The sequence below is a fragment of the Seriola lalandi genome, unplaced genomic scaffold, assembly GCF_002814215.2.
Source record: "Seriola lalandi dorsalis isolate HSWRI2012SDOR001 ecotype SW California unplaced genomic scaffold, Sedor1 jcf7180002053798, whole genome shotgun sequence".
NCBI lineage: Eukaryota > Metazoa > Chordata > Actinopteri > Carangiformes > Carangidae > Seriola > Seriola lalandi.
The window spans coordinates 125,789-140,118 of NW_019524351.1; the positions used below are offsets into that span (position 1 = coordinate 125,789).

General features: G+C 44.1%; 1 protein-coding gene across 1 annotated transcript in view; it reads right to left on the reverse strand.

Annotated features, from left to right (window-relative positions):
- The window catches only part of mpp7a (MAGUK p55 scaffold protein 7a), a 135,420-nt gene that overhangs the window by 27,137 nt on the left and 93,953 nt on the right, over window positions 1-14,330 (reverse strand). Inside the window, exons 10-11 of the mRNA XM_023401876.2 lie at window positions 13,828-14,024; window positions 13,115-13,179 (exon numbers count right to left, since the gene is read on the reverse strand). Of these exons, the coding sequence (XP_023257644.1) occupies window positions 13,115-13,179; window positions 13,828-14,024 (262 nt within the window). The remainder of the gene's footprint in view (window positions 1-13,114; window positions 13,180-13,827; window positions 14,025-14,330) is intronic.

Here is a 14,330-nt window from a genome sequence, read left to right on the forward strand (position 1 = left end):
GGGATGAGGAAAGCTCATGGTAGGGAGTTAGGGAGGTGGAGGACGCTTTCCACACTGTCAGCCATTATTACCCCTACAGTGAATAAAAGGAAGAGAAGCGTTGCTGCTCATAATGACAAAAATACAAAGGCCTGGGGTAGACAGACGGAGCGCTCTGCTTGATTTATCACCAACTTGCTGTGCTTGCATAATACAAGGAAGCATGCTGGACTATCAAGGCCAAACATGCTTGGATTTCTGGAGATTTCTGATTATTGTAAAGGCAGAAGTTGGGCCATGCAACTGCGGTTCAAAGTACTGTACTGTAAAAGGCCTCCGGAGGATTCAAGAAGGTCTCGAGGAGAGGAATTGTGAAAGGAGCTAGGAGAGGGGAAGAGAAGAGACGAAAGGAGAGGAGAAATGGAACCAGGAGAGGAAAGAATCAAGAGGAGAGGAGAGGAAGTTGGAGAGGAATAAGGAAAGGAGAGGAGAAGGAGCAGGAGATGAGAGGGGAGGAGAGGAGAGGAGGTGGGAGAGGAATCTGGAGAGGAGATGAGAGGAGGATGTAAAAAGGACAGCAAGTGAAAAGAAGGATGTGGACATGTGTGTGTCCTTCAGATGCTCCCTCCACACAACTGCTAAAAGGCATCTGTGAAAATGATTATGCTACAGTAGTAAAGTGGACTCCGTGGCTGATCTTGGATATTTGATTGTATAAAGAGTCTAAATGTTTCCGGCAGTAGCGTACATATAGAGCACTTATTCCAGCCTTTGGACAGAGCTAGTTTTAGCTGGGTTTCAGTCAGCTGATGTGCTTCACTTCTCTAGGTTTGTTGGTGTGACATTTGAAATATGTACGTGTAGCAGTCCACAGTGGTGAACTCATTAGTGTTATCTGTGGGGAACACATTCAGGGAGTATTTTCCATGGCCGTCGCACAAAGCATTTGGAAAGTGGCACCTAACCCAAGTGTTACTGGCTTATACGGTGAAATAGCGCTCTAGACCTTTGGCTGCAAGAGGTCCATTTGTGTAGAGTGCTATTTGTTTTTCCCCTCCGTCTTATCCCACAGCTCTTTGGGCTCAGGAATGTCTCGTCTCAAAACGATGCCTGATGCCTTATGTGTTGGCAAAAAAAAAAAAAAAAAAAAAAAACACTGCACGCACACACAAGTTCCTCTGCTTCTACTGGAGTCCTTGAAGCCACTATCAACATGCCAAAAGGGGCCGGTGAGTGCCAAAAGTAATGAGGCTAAATGCCTGCTTTCCTGTTTGTCTCATCAGTCTGATGTTCAGACGGAGAAGATGCTCTACAACAAAGCCACAGTGAGGAAATTCCACCTCTCTTTTCCAACTCTTTAAACAACTACAACGGTTGGTTGCTAAAGCTGATAAAAGCTCACCTGTTAAGCCAGTGCATAGACCTGTGTTAACTGTATCCATTAAAATGCATATCATCTTATAAAGCAAGGTTCCTCTCTGTCTGAACCCGGATTGGAGGAAAAACTCACTAATCCCAATGTATTGGCTCCTGCACATCCACAACTACTGAACCTGGAGCTTCCATTTTTTAAACGCAGTGTTTTTGATTTCAGTTTGTGACACTTTTCCATTTTTTCCAGAACGTGGATCTAATTGGATCGTGAGAGGCTGATGGATTTCCCAGCCCCTCTTTGTTCAGCTTTAACTGATTTGGAGCTTCTTGCTTGCCCTCCATCCATCTATCCATCTACTGTCTTTCTCTCTGGATGTTCAGCGTGTGACTTCTGGGATTGTGATAGTGCTGCAGGTGAATGGATTTGAATGGAATAACACATATCTATCACCCTGGGTGTCAAAACTACTCTTTAATTCTTTGGTCGTAAATGAAGAAATGAAAACTGTTTTCTAGAGAGGTTTGATAAGAAGGCATCATGGGACACAGTTTGCCTCCTACTAAGTTTCATTCTCTAGTCTGCTGGCTGTAAAATCAAGTAACATCTGAGCACAGGAATCTGCTCGCCCCCGAGTAGTGCTCGAGGATCGCTTTTGGCAATGGACCTTACAGACGTTGCATCACTGAGAGAGGCATGAAGGGAAAACAAACCAAAAACTAAGGACAACAACTGCCTACCCCCTCCCACCGCCTCCTCTATTTCCCCATGCAACCTCAGTAGCATTGCAAAAGCATCTGTAAGTTCTAGGATTTCAAACTTTTAGGGACGGGCCAACTTTAAATCATACAACCACATCCAACAGGCAGAAAAGCCATGCAGCAAGTACTCTCATAGAGAAGATGTTATTATAACTCACAGTTTTTTTCTTCTCCTCCTCCTGAGGTTCTCTCATTTCACTTAAACCTCATTCTAGGCTGCTGGAGTCCAAAAAGGCTGCTAACCCGCTAGAGTGCTGGATGTTGTTTGGGTACCGAGGAGGAAGAGGAGAGGCTGAGGTCATTGACCTAACAGGGGAGGCAGGGTGACGGTGAGGGCAAGCCTGAAGGGGACAGGAAGGAATGGAAAAAACGGACTGGTGTTTGGCGTAGTTCGGCCTCGGGAAGTGACCCTGATTGAGCTTGGCAGACATGGCTCAAACTTCGTATTTATAAACTCATGTGCACTGGATATCCCGTGAAATCTGGAGTCTAAATGTGTGTAGTGTGCAAAGAGAGTTCTGAGGCGAGTTCACCCCTTGACCTCAACATCTGAATATAGACCGAATGGGAGAGAAAGATACAGAAAGAGAGATGGACAAACAGAGGATTTGTCTATGAGCCAGTTAAGATGGCCTGTGGTCCTCCAGAAGGACGATACCTTATGATTTGTCGGGAAAATGACAGTGGTAATAAAAACATGATGGGGAACATTTTCTGTACAAGACAGAGAATTGGAAGCAGCTCTCTGGAAAGCGCTGCTGAACCAAAGCGGGCCACGGTAATTGTCATTAAGTCTGACTGCGACCACATCAACGAGACCGGGCCTCGGCCGGACCTCCAGAACAAAGCGTGGAAAACAAGCCGTCCTTTTAACCCAAATCCATCCAGAACCATTCTCAAAGATGTCCTCAGACCCACAGCAGAGGCACAACAGGATAACTACTACATTCTGCAAATCCATGACAGGATCTGCCAGTACACATATGCTGTCAGCAAAAGAGCAGAAATAGCACAATGTAGGCTAGTGTTCCACTACAAAATTACTCTTTGTGTTTTTACACAGGAGTCCAAGTTGAATCAGTTGTACCAAAAACACTCTGGGATTCAGAAGAACATGTCAAGTACTTTATAAGAAGCAGAGAAATTATTTCTGTGTAACATGGCACAGACAATAAATGTTCATCTGTGAAGGAAAGGGCAGAAGAGTCCAGGAAACATTAATGGAAGGGACACATGGAAATATAACACAGTCTTTGTCCCTGTCGTCACTGTTTATGCGTCGGTGAAACAGTAACACCAGGAGGGCGTAGGAAAAGATGAGGAGAAAAAGAAAGAGAAGAAGACAACATCTCTCACCTAGGTGGAGTCCGCTATTATTGTCAGCATCCTCTGGTGATGAGAAAAGAAAGAAAGAAGAAGAAGCCAGAATAGAGGCACAACATCATGTTAAAGAGAACAGTCAGACATGACAGCAACAGGCACCGACCCCTCCACCCAAGAAGTCCATAGAAGTACATGAGAAATAACATACAGGTACAGTTAATTAGTACTCAGCTAGTTTGAGTTAATTATGTCCAGATTGATAGCCACTGATGTAGTGGTAAAAAGAAAAGAGGTTAACTATGACCTCTGATGATCTCTATGACACAAATGACAACTATGTGGATAAAAAAAAAAATGGATAACTTCAAATAAAAATCTGCATAAACTGAATTTGGGTTTACACTCCACTACATCACTGGCCATCGCCCTGGATGGCTTTTATAAATAATTTATTATTATGAGTTAGTTCGGCAGGTGCAAGATTACTGGAGGTGCACATGTAAAAGGGATGATTCTCCAGACGATGTCCACTCTAATGAAAATGACAAGTAAGCTGGAGAGAGATGAAGCTTTCGTACAATGCACGAGCCAATAACCTGCAAACTCTCCAGTCTTTAGAGGAGAAATTGAACGTGACATCTGATGTTTCCCCTTAAGAGCGATTAGCTTTGACATGGGAAGACAGGCCAAATGAAAACAGGAAGGATGGAGAGCAGAGGTGAGAGGTAGACCTTTCATTACACACAAGGATAATGGAGGGGGACTGGTCACCAAGGGTTTTACTGTTTTGTTTGTGTATTGAAATGCTATCAGGCATCAGTAAAAGCCCTATCCAGTGGGAGATGTGAGACAAGTAGTACCTTCGATCTCCTCAGCTGTGAATGCAATAGAAGCGAGGGATGGAAATGAGTCACAGTTAAGAGAAAATGTTGGATTATATAAAAGTAAGTTGAGGGACGAGATGAGAGAAAAAGAAGAGAGAACCTACCAAACTCTACCGCCACATCGTCTTAGAAAAGCAAAACAAAAGACAAAAAGAAGAGTTAAGATCTCAACTATTTATGTGAAACATCCTCAACTGAACTATTACCATGTTGCTTTGTGTCTGTGTATTACATAAGATACACTAGTAAACAATACTGTGAGTACTCTGTTAAAATCTTGATACTAGTTGAGTCATTTGTCGTACAAAACTGAAATAGCTCTTGGCTCTATTTCATTTTGTAATGTTTGTGAAAAAATGCTCAACTTCACTACAACACGATTACAATCAATCACTCTATAGGTATTCCTATTGTCTCTACAGGTAAAACGACTACATTCAAAATAACTCAAGGGCCCATTACTTGAGGTTTCAGCCACATCTCCCAGTCTTCATCACAGAGTGGAGAGCTCAGATGTAGGTAAGGAAATTTGGAGGGAGATCGTCATCTTGTGACAAAAAACTGAGCAAATATCTGCTGATGAAGACCATGAAAGGCTTTGGAGGAGGACCTTGAGTTAGTTTTTTTTTTTTTTTTTTTTAAACTGAACTACGAGAATTAACTTTAATACTCTACTAAATGAATATTTCTACTTTTGATACAACACAATTATATCCAGTTACCTAGTGAGACAATGTCTGTGGTGCATGTCTGTGGTGCATCTGGTGAGACTTCACAGAGAGAAACATATTTAGATTCAAAAACTCCAACAGGCTACTAAATATTGATATATAGCTCGATAATTCAGACCAAAATATTAAAGTGACCTAAAGGGGAATGCATTTCACAGGAGTGCAGTACACTCAAATTCAAGAAAGCTTTTGAAATGACTCCAGATGTTTAAGAATGCCATCCAAACAGCTACAACATGATGGTTTCAAAATGGTAGTTGAGGTAGGATCTGTGTGTGTGTGTGTGTGTGTGTGTGTGTGTGTGTGTGCGTGTGTGTGTTTCAAGATGGCGTTAACATTTGGAGGCACTTATAGATGCTTCCTCCCCTTCACGTGTTCCCATTTCGGCCAAACAGGGTTAAATCAAAACATACATGACACCATCTAACACAGTATGAGGGCTCGTCTCGTAGCCCTGCGTTCATTTCCCAGAGCGCACTGCAGCTCGGGGAGATGTTGCATCACAGTCGGAGTTAATGACTAGCCAAAACAGCAGTCAGGACCAATCACTGCAGAGGTTGTTTCGTGCTAGAAATGTCTGGCCTGCGAGCGGTGATTGTTTTGAAGTGTGCAGACAAACGCGTCCGCCTTTATCTGACATCTTGTTTCACATGTTAGTGTTCACGGCAATGTTCCTACTGATGTTGCCCTCCTCCTGTTGTAACGTGACATTTTAAGTTGAACCAGCACCTAAACCACAAAGGTATTTGGAGGGGGGGGGGCGACTTGAAAGAGGAAACAACACACACAATATGACAGTGATAAAGCTATCTAAAATCCTTCCAAGTGCGGCCCTTATTACACTCTGGAAGGCTTTCATCTGGTGCCTATCTGCCACAGGAATGGTTCACATGGCTTAATGGACTTGTACACCCACATTCCCAGTCTAATGAAACACCCTGCGATAACGCTGCAGAATGTAAATCGACAGGACAATGTCTATCTCACAGCGCTTTAATGTTGGAAGGAAAACCTCGTCCTTTTGCCTTTCTGAGAAGTGAAGCCGTGAGAATGAGCTGAAGTCATGATCTGGTGCGAGTGCATGTGGACGGCCAGGCCTGCAGCGACGGTGGCAGCCAAGCCTGTTATTTACTGGGAGCAACGGCTGCCCGGACTGAGGCTGCCAACTCTCGCAGACACCAGTGCAGTCGACCAGTCTACCGGCAGTCAGCTAACCAGCCATACTGGATGCTTCATGGCAGAGTCCCCCCCACCCCCCAAATAGAGACGCACGCTTAGAGGTATATCATATATCGCCCACATACCAAAGATTTACCACAGAGGATGACAGAGAGGGTGAGATGAGGGTAGAGCTGGAAAGACGGGGAAATGACGGATGGTAAAGAGAGAAAGATGAGTGGATGTACCGTTTGTTAAAGCAGAATTCAGGTTTGGATCTTGTTTTAATGGATTGGGATGACCTCGTACTCATCACTGTAAAATAGAGATTCAGGTACCTTTACTTTACTGGATACTACTGGGCTACACTTAGCTTTGGAGCTTCGTGGGTTATACCTGGCACAGTCAACCATCCAGCAGTGAGTCAGTGCTGCACGGCTGCTAGAAAATCTTTCAGCTATCTCCTTACACTGGAGGAAGAGACAAAGGAATGACCCCCAGTCATCGCTCTGTAAATGGCCCTGAGTTATGAGCTGATGTCACCCTCACAAGCAGCCAGCGTACAGATGGCCTTCTCCTTGAAAAAACTGGACGCTGTCACTTTCTCTTTTGCTCTCTGTATATCTCTCTTCTTTTTTAAACAACCAACATGAGACCAGTGGAATTTTCCAGATGACACAGGATGAGATCTTTGTCATTCATCTTTTTGGCCTTTAAATGCAGTGCTGATTATTCAAAGTCAGGATAAGGAAGTGAATAATAGACAGCAGAGCTGGTCTGCATTAAAAGGCTTGACTTTAAATATCACAAAATGTTATGAGTAACTCAGCATTGGGATAATGACAATGAACCAATATGCAGGCGGTTAATGTGGAGGGAGAAGATGACTCGGTCTATAAAACCTTAAGGGTGGTCTCTGTGGGGTTATCTGGCCCCAACCTTTGAGAATAAAGTGGAACTTTTCTCCTGCACCCACTGTGCTTCTAAATCTACTCCTGTGTCTGTAAGTGTTTAAGTTGAAAAATGAAATGGATGGATAAATTGAACACAGGGCCAGGTTCAGGGCCACTTAAGACCAATCTTGGGCGCCATTTCGAAATGGTTCAGTCCCTGACTGGAGAGCGAGGGAGCGAGAGTAAATGGGAATGCGCTATAATGCATGGAGAGAGACGTAGAAAGACCCCAAGGTGAGCGATAAGTGTGTCCACGTGTTTGGCAGACTGCAAACCAAACCAAACAATCAGACAGTGGAGAGGTTTGCATGTCAGACACAGGAACAGACATGCTGTAAGAAAGCCCAGAGAGCCGTCAGGATGTTCAGAGAGAGCAGATGGGGAAGCTGGAGGAGAGCCAGGCATCGATGGGAGGGAGGTGGGGGGTAAAGAGGGAAGAGGCCGCTATGCCAGGATGACCTGTACAGAGGTAAAATAGCTTATCTAACCGGCAGCCGATTAATAATTGGCTTAGACAGTGAAAGTAATGGCACTTTAAACATCAGTTTCATAACTGAGGAATGCATCCACGAAAGCGGCGAGAGCAACAGTCAGGAAAGGGATTATTTATATCTTGCAAATGTTAGGCGTAAATGGACACGGTTAGGCATTGCTTGCCGTAGCCCCTCGCCAAGACCAATATTGTTCCAGCCGACGGAGCTCCCGGGCTGGAAAGAGAGAGAGAGAAAGAAAGGGACCCCCTCCTCAATCACCACCTCTTTTCTCCGCTAGGTAACAGTGGGGTCTCCACGGTATCCTTCAATTAGGTTGTAGTTTATGGTCCCGGGGCCCAGCTGAGCCAGCCTGTATGGGGCCAGGATCCAAACTTTGTCTACTTCCATCTTGACTCAACCACCGCCGCTCCACAGGACCACATCTGCTACCGAGCGCGACCCCTCGACTGCTTCTCTCTCCATCTACTCATCACTCAGTCCATCAAAAATCCTTTTTCCTGCAGCCCCTCTTTTCAGTTTGGACTTTCTTTTACGCCTTTCAAGTTTATTCACAAACTAGATCTAACATTTTTTCCCTAAGTTTGTTTTTTTTATGTTGACCACTGGGAAATGCGTTCTGCAAGAACATAGAGTGAACTGTTATCATTCCTCAGAACAGAGAGGGCCGTGTCAGGGGACTTCCTCCTACTGCTGCACATACAACTAATCCTTACAGCATGTATGACATTCAGAGGAAAGTCTTGCTGCAGCTCAAAAGGAGACTTATATTCCTTTCATAGGGGCTGCAGTGGACTCTACTACATTTTTACACCTGCCCACTGTGCATGGGGGGTGGGTGGAGGTGGGGGTTAAAAATCCCATAACTCACAAAAGGAACTGTGCCATTAAAATTAAATTGCAAGGAAACAGTGCAGCACTGTCTGTCTAAAACTATTTAGCAGGCTATTTTTGGCCATCCTGCACCATGTATGCCAGTATGCGGTTGAACATAACCAGGAAATGACAACATCCATAATTCAACCGAGAGCTTGAAACTGAGGTAAAAGAGACTAATGCTAAGTTTAGAGGTGGTCAGCGTAGCTCTGTTGGTTTTTTCAGAGCTACATATTGAAAGAGTCACGTTACATTAAGGGCTCACCGCCATGTCGAGGGAAACAAGTAGTCAAATGGACATGTCTGTCTCAAAGTGGTAATCTACAGTGAAAAATATGGCCAATAAGAACTAGGTTTTGGTTCAATGGGGTCATTGTGAGACCAGAGCAGGCCTATAAAGCCAAGTACAAGTGTCGTGTATTTTTCTGAGGGTTCATATGTTTCGGAAATGCAGATGAGGACATATGTACTCTTTAGGTCTGAACAAGTGGATGTCACCATCAAGATGTCTGTTTGATTGACAAGCAGGAAGAGAGATGAAGAGGAGGTGAGTAAGATTTGCAGAGGGAAGGTGTGTTGGCAGGAGAGAAGAAGAGATGCTTTTGCAAACGGGTTTTGCAGATGAGATATTGCATGGAGGGACATAAAGGTAACTGCTGAGAAGTGTACATGAGTGAGGTGACTTGTAGCAAAGTCTATGACAGACAAATGATCTGTTGTTACTTTGGTATTGAAGCTGCACTAGAAGAGTTTTCACTGAAGAACACTATTTTGCAAAAATCAAATAAAGTGATCTGAAGACTTGTATGTGTGTGTGTCTGTGTGTGTGTGTGTGTGTGTGTGTGTGTGTTGGGGGTGAGCTGGCCCACACTTTCTGCAAGACTCACAGCAGACACTGGCAACATGTCTTCCTCCTCCAGGCAGGCACAGGCAGTCATGATGCCAGCTGGATGGCCCTCAGTTCACGCACTGTAGCTCACCATATACAAACCAAATTGTTGTTTGGCAGCTGTTTGTAAATAACAACTAATTTCTTTGTCATTTTCAGACTGCATGTCAGGGAATCTTTTACAGAGATTTTCAGTCAGGTGCGACAGTAAGGTCCTGCGAATGAGTGCGGCATAAACAGCCGCCGCAGCAGGTGGGTGCGGTCTGAAGAAATTCAAATGATGCCAATTTGGGCTTGAAATGTTGCTTTTTTTCTGATGTAAGAACATTAAAATTTGAAATCAAATCTAGAAGACTACTCATTGTTGTGAGAAATGTGACTCTTTTGGACACAGCAGCTTTTGGACATGAACTCAGACCTCTACCAGACACTTCGCCCACTACACATGCGTTTCTGGTGGCTGATGAGAGTGAAGCTGGTGAAGATGTTCATCATCATCATTGTAATGAAAACAAAAATTTATATTCCTGCCAATGCAGGAGTGGCACGCTTCTTTTCTTTTATATTTTGATTTGACTGACTGGTCTGCAGCAGAAGAGGACAACTGTGTGAGAATTCAACTTCTGTTAACTCTTTTAAAATGTAATCTATTACTGGCAGCAGCATAAATCCTAAAACAGCGGCGTTGCACTTAAGAATATTGTGAACTGAAACATTTCACATGTGAAAGTTTTTGTTTATTTGGGATGAACGGGTCTTATGTAGAAATATAAAATGTTTTTCATAAGCAGAACTGAGAGAGAGGAACGCTGCGGTTAGGATTACACCTTCATAGGACCCCTCCACCCCCACACTTGTGTCCACTGGGAACACTTCCGTTGTGTTTTAGTACTGAATTGGCAGCGTGTTTGTTAATTTGCACGTGTTGCAGTTTATTTGTGCTTTTGTGCTTTCAAATTGATGAAGATGTTTGTGAATTTTGCATGTGTTTTCTTAAGTTGCCGTGCATTGAGCTCTCAGGGCCACCGTACAAAAGGATAAAAGAGAGTTTTAATGACCGTAACATAATGTAACACAAGGGGGATCGAAAATGCACTGAAAGAAAACACTGTCCCTGTTTCTCACACTCACAATGATACACTTTGTGTGTAACGCTGATATAAAAATTTAAAAGATAGCTCCTGCAGGAGAACAGCTGCCTGCTTAGTCCTGATCCTCTGACAGAAGCTGCAGTGTGCGTGGCAGATGTGCCAGTCTGACTGTAAGGAATATGAATACAGACAGAAGACGTTTTACGAAAGGGAAGTTGTGAAAGTTATTTATATTTTTGTGTCTGCGCTCATAGGAAGAATTACATTTCATGCTTTTTGGCTTAGGATTGGACAAATCAGAGGCGTCGTGTGGCGTAGTGGTCTAAGCAGGCGCCCCATGTGTAGAGGCTACAGTCCTCGCTGCATTTGGCCCCGGTTTGAGTCCCGCATTGGACGGCCTTTGCTGCATGTCATTCCCCCTCTCTCTGCCTCCCCATTTCCTGTCTCTCTACTATCCTGTCCAATAAAGGCACAAAAGCCCCCCAAAAAATATACTTTAAAAGAATTGGATGAATCAGAATAGCACTATATCTTTCCTCACAGACATCCCTCAATCTGACATGGCAGGACATCACATACGCACGCAGACTTATATATGTGTATATATATCTATATATATTATAAACCACCATTATTATTTTTTATCTATTAAATGTATTTCTTTTCTTTTTAGAGTTAACCTGCATGTCTTTGGAATGTGGGAGGAGCCCAGAGCACCTGGAGGAAAGCTACTGAGACACGGGGAGAACATGCAGACTCCATTTATTATATCAATCTATGTGTAACCTTGAAAACCACAATGATTTTCAAGGTTACCCATAGATTGCTGCTTTCCCCTTATTTAGGTAATTTCCTGTGATGTAATTTTGGTATGTCACGGGAAAAGTCCCCGCGCCGCCCCCACCAGCACCACCCTTTAACAAACTCATTGGTCACCATCTGTTTCTGTCATGAAGGTTTTTGTCTGACCTGTCTTTGTCTTATTGGACTGCACCTGACACCTACTGGAGATGGATATCACTTGATTTGTGCTTAATAATACAGCGGGTGGTTTTGGGGGTTAGGTCAACTTTCTCTTCAGGCTTAAACACAACCCTTCTGGTGAAGGTGGAAGCCTTGGTTTGGACAGATTTAGCTTCAAAATTGGAATTCAGTGTTCAATTTGGTGCTTTGCACCTTGGTCTGGCCTTGTTTTTCCTGACTGCTTGGCTGCACATTGGACTTGACTTGGAGCTGAGTGTCAGCTGATTTGTCCTCAGCCGGCTGATTGACTTCGTCAAGGCCTCCCATAAATCTGTGTTCTTCATTTACTCTTTTGGGGAACAACTTTTTGGTGGCTGCTATCTTGTCAACCAATTCCTCATTCTCTGTCTTGTACTCTTCAACTTTTAGTTGGTACACGTTAGCTTGAGCTACTAATGAATCTTATTAGTTTGCTCTCTGATTAGCCACTTACACTTTGGAAGCTCATCTGATCTGGCTGGACGCGCTAGCTGTGACATACTTTGCTTCAGCTCCTCACAATGCTTCGATCCTTAATCCTCAACAGTCTGTCCTTTTTGCTCAGTGGTTTGGTTTTGGTTTCTAGAATATCTCTGAACTCTAAACTTACATGTTAAATTTCACACATGCAAAAATCACATGTTCCAATGGTCACGTGATCACGTGTCCACATGTGATTTTTGCTCAAGTGAAATTCATGCGGTTTTTCTGTTAGGATGGTCATTCTAAAGTTGACAGCGAGTTCACTCACACCTGCCATCACAGCTCCTTCTCTATTAAAAAATCCACCTGATCCAAAGTTTTGCTACAAAACACTTGAAGGCTGCAGTTTTTCTGTGTAAAACCCGGACCTGTGGGCCATCCTTAATTGTTTCTGCTGCTGTCCTTTACTTGTGTAACATGGTTTATGTCTTCTGTCTTCATTAAGAAGCAATCAACCATCTTTGATTTATAAGGGTAATTTAGCCATAATCCCTCCATTTCCTGATCTCCTACATCCAGGCTTGTCATAGCACATTTCTGTTAAGTACTCCAGCTGATGCGTTCTCCTTAACTCTGCTGGCCAGGGTTAGAGTTTGGGTTACTGTACGGGCTCAGATGATAAGGTACATTAATGTGCTCCACAGAGCAGCGCTGCACTTCTATCACATCTGTAGGTCTAGTATCAGATCATTAAGCCGTCATTAGGCTCTGTGAGGTGGTGTAAAGGTTTTCCAGAGTGTTAAACCTCCCCGTTCTTCATATTAAAGCTCCTGCGTTGCTTAGACCACATCGACAAATGGAAAGGCGAAGGGGGACAGTGGAAGGAGAGTCTGGCAACAGGCTGACAGAGAGACTGAGAGTGAAACATGGAGCAGACGGGAAAATAAGAAGGAAGCTAAATCCAGACACAACACTTCCTCTGATGACAAGCGTGACGCAGTGCAACTGTACAGTGAGCTTCAGCAGAGGCCTCAGAGTGAAGGGATGAGTTCTGACTTTCACACCTCGTTAGTTACCGTCCCTCCGTCAGTATTATCTTTCCTAAGGCCATCCACTGGCTGTTGTTTTCTTGTGCTGTGTTCCGGTTTGTTAAGGCCTCGCAGCAGATAATATATGCTTACATGATCGTCTACTGGAGCTCCTCTGGAATGGGAGAGTCGCAACAGGTCGTCGCAGTGCAAATCTCCTGGAAGAGGAGAAAGGAGGATAAAGAAAGAGAGAGAGAGAGAGAGGCACAATAAAACCATCAGTTTTCATGGGTGCATTGGGAATAATAAACACTCCCTGCTACACTACAGAGAAGCCACTCTTCAGTATAAGCCAGTTTCATTGTCAGCTGAAACGGGCAAAAGAAAAAAAGATGAGTGATGGAGGATTGAAGACGTAAAGGAAAAACACACTTGCTGTTGACAAAACTGCAGGGATGAATCTGAATGTTTGTGAAATGCTCTCTCTCTCTCTCTCTCTTCTCTTGCTCTCCTCCCTCCCTTTTTTTTATGCGTGTGTGTTTTTTTTTCTCGGATGGTGCCAAGAAACTGCCCCGGCCTCCTGAGCTCTGTGTTGCACATCAGTGTGCGGCCGTCCGAGCGCACGCTGATGTGCGATTTTCCATCCACTTGCCGTCCAAAGTGGATCGGTACCAGTGCTATCATTTTCTGTCATTACTCATTTCGGGCCAGACATTGTGCGGAAATCCAGACTATTTTGGCAGCGTGAGGCAAGAAAAAAACATGAGGGTGAAAACTTCTGTGACTGTGACAGCAGTAAAGACAGTTGGGCCAGCCTTGTTAAGAAGCAACGGCAGACAGAAGAGGGTGGTCTGGTTGTTTCTTACCTCTCCTGGAACTGTTTGGACGGGATTAAGCCGGCGCGGGGGTTAGCGTCACCTTCAAGTTTGGCCTGCCACCAGGTTGCATCATCTTGGCTCATGATCTGAAGGATGGAGCCCTTCTTGAAGGCGAGTCCGGCCTCCTTACATGGGATAGCTTTGTCCTCCTTAGGGTCGTAGTCAAAAAGTGCCTTCACAAACACCTGGACATACAGCAGAGGAGGGGGGAGAGAGGAAAACAAAGAGCTGGATTGATGGCACAACAGGAAAAAACGATGGTTCACTGTAAATTACCTTTCCCTCCATTTCATGGAGTGTGAACTCCAAGTCATCACAAGAAACACAGAAGGTGCTTCACCAATGCTCAGGGTGAATTTTCTAGAAAGGTCATAGCAATCAGAATTTAAAACCTTCAACCGCCGGCCAAGTTGGTCTCTCCATGTCGTTCCATCAACACTCACAACAGACTAAGCCCTGCCACTGTCTTCCAAGTGTGGTGAGACTTAACA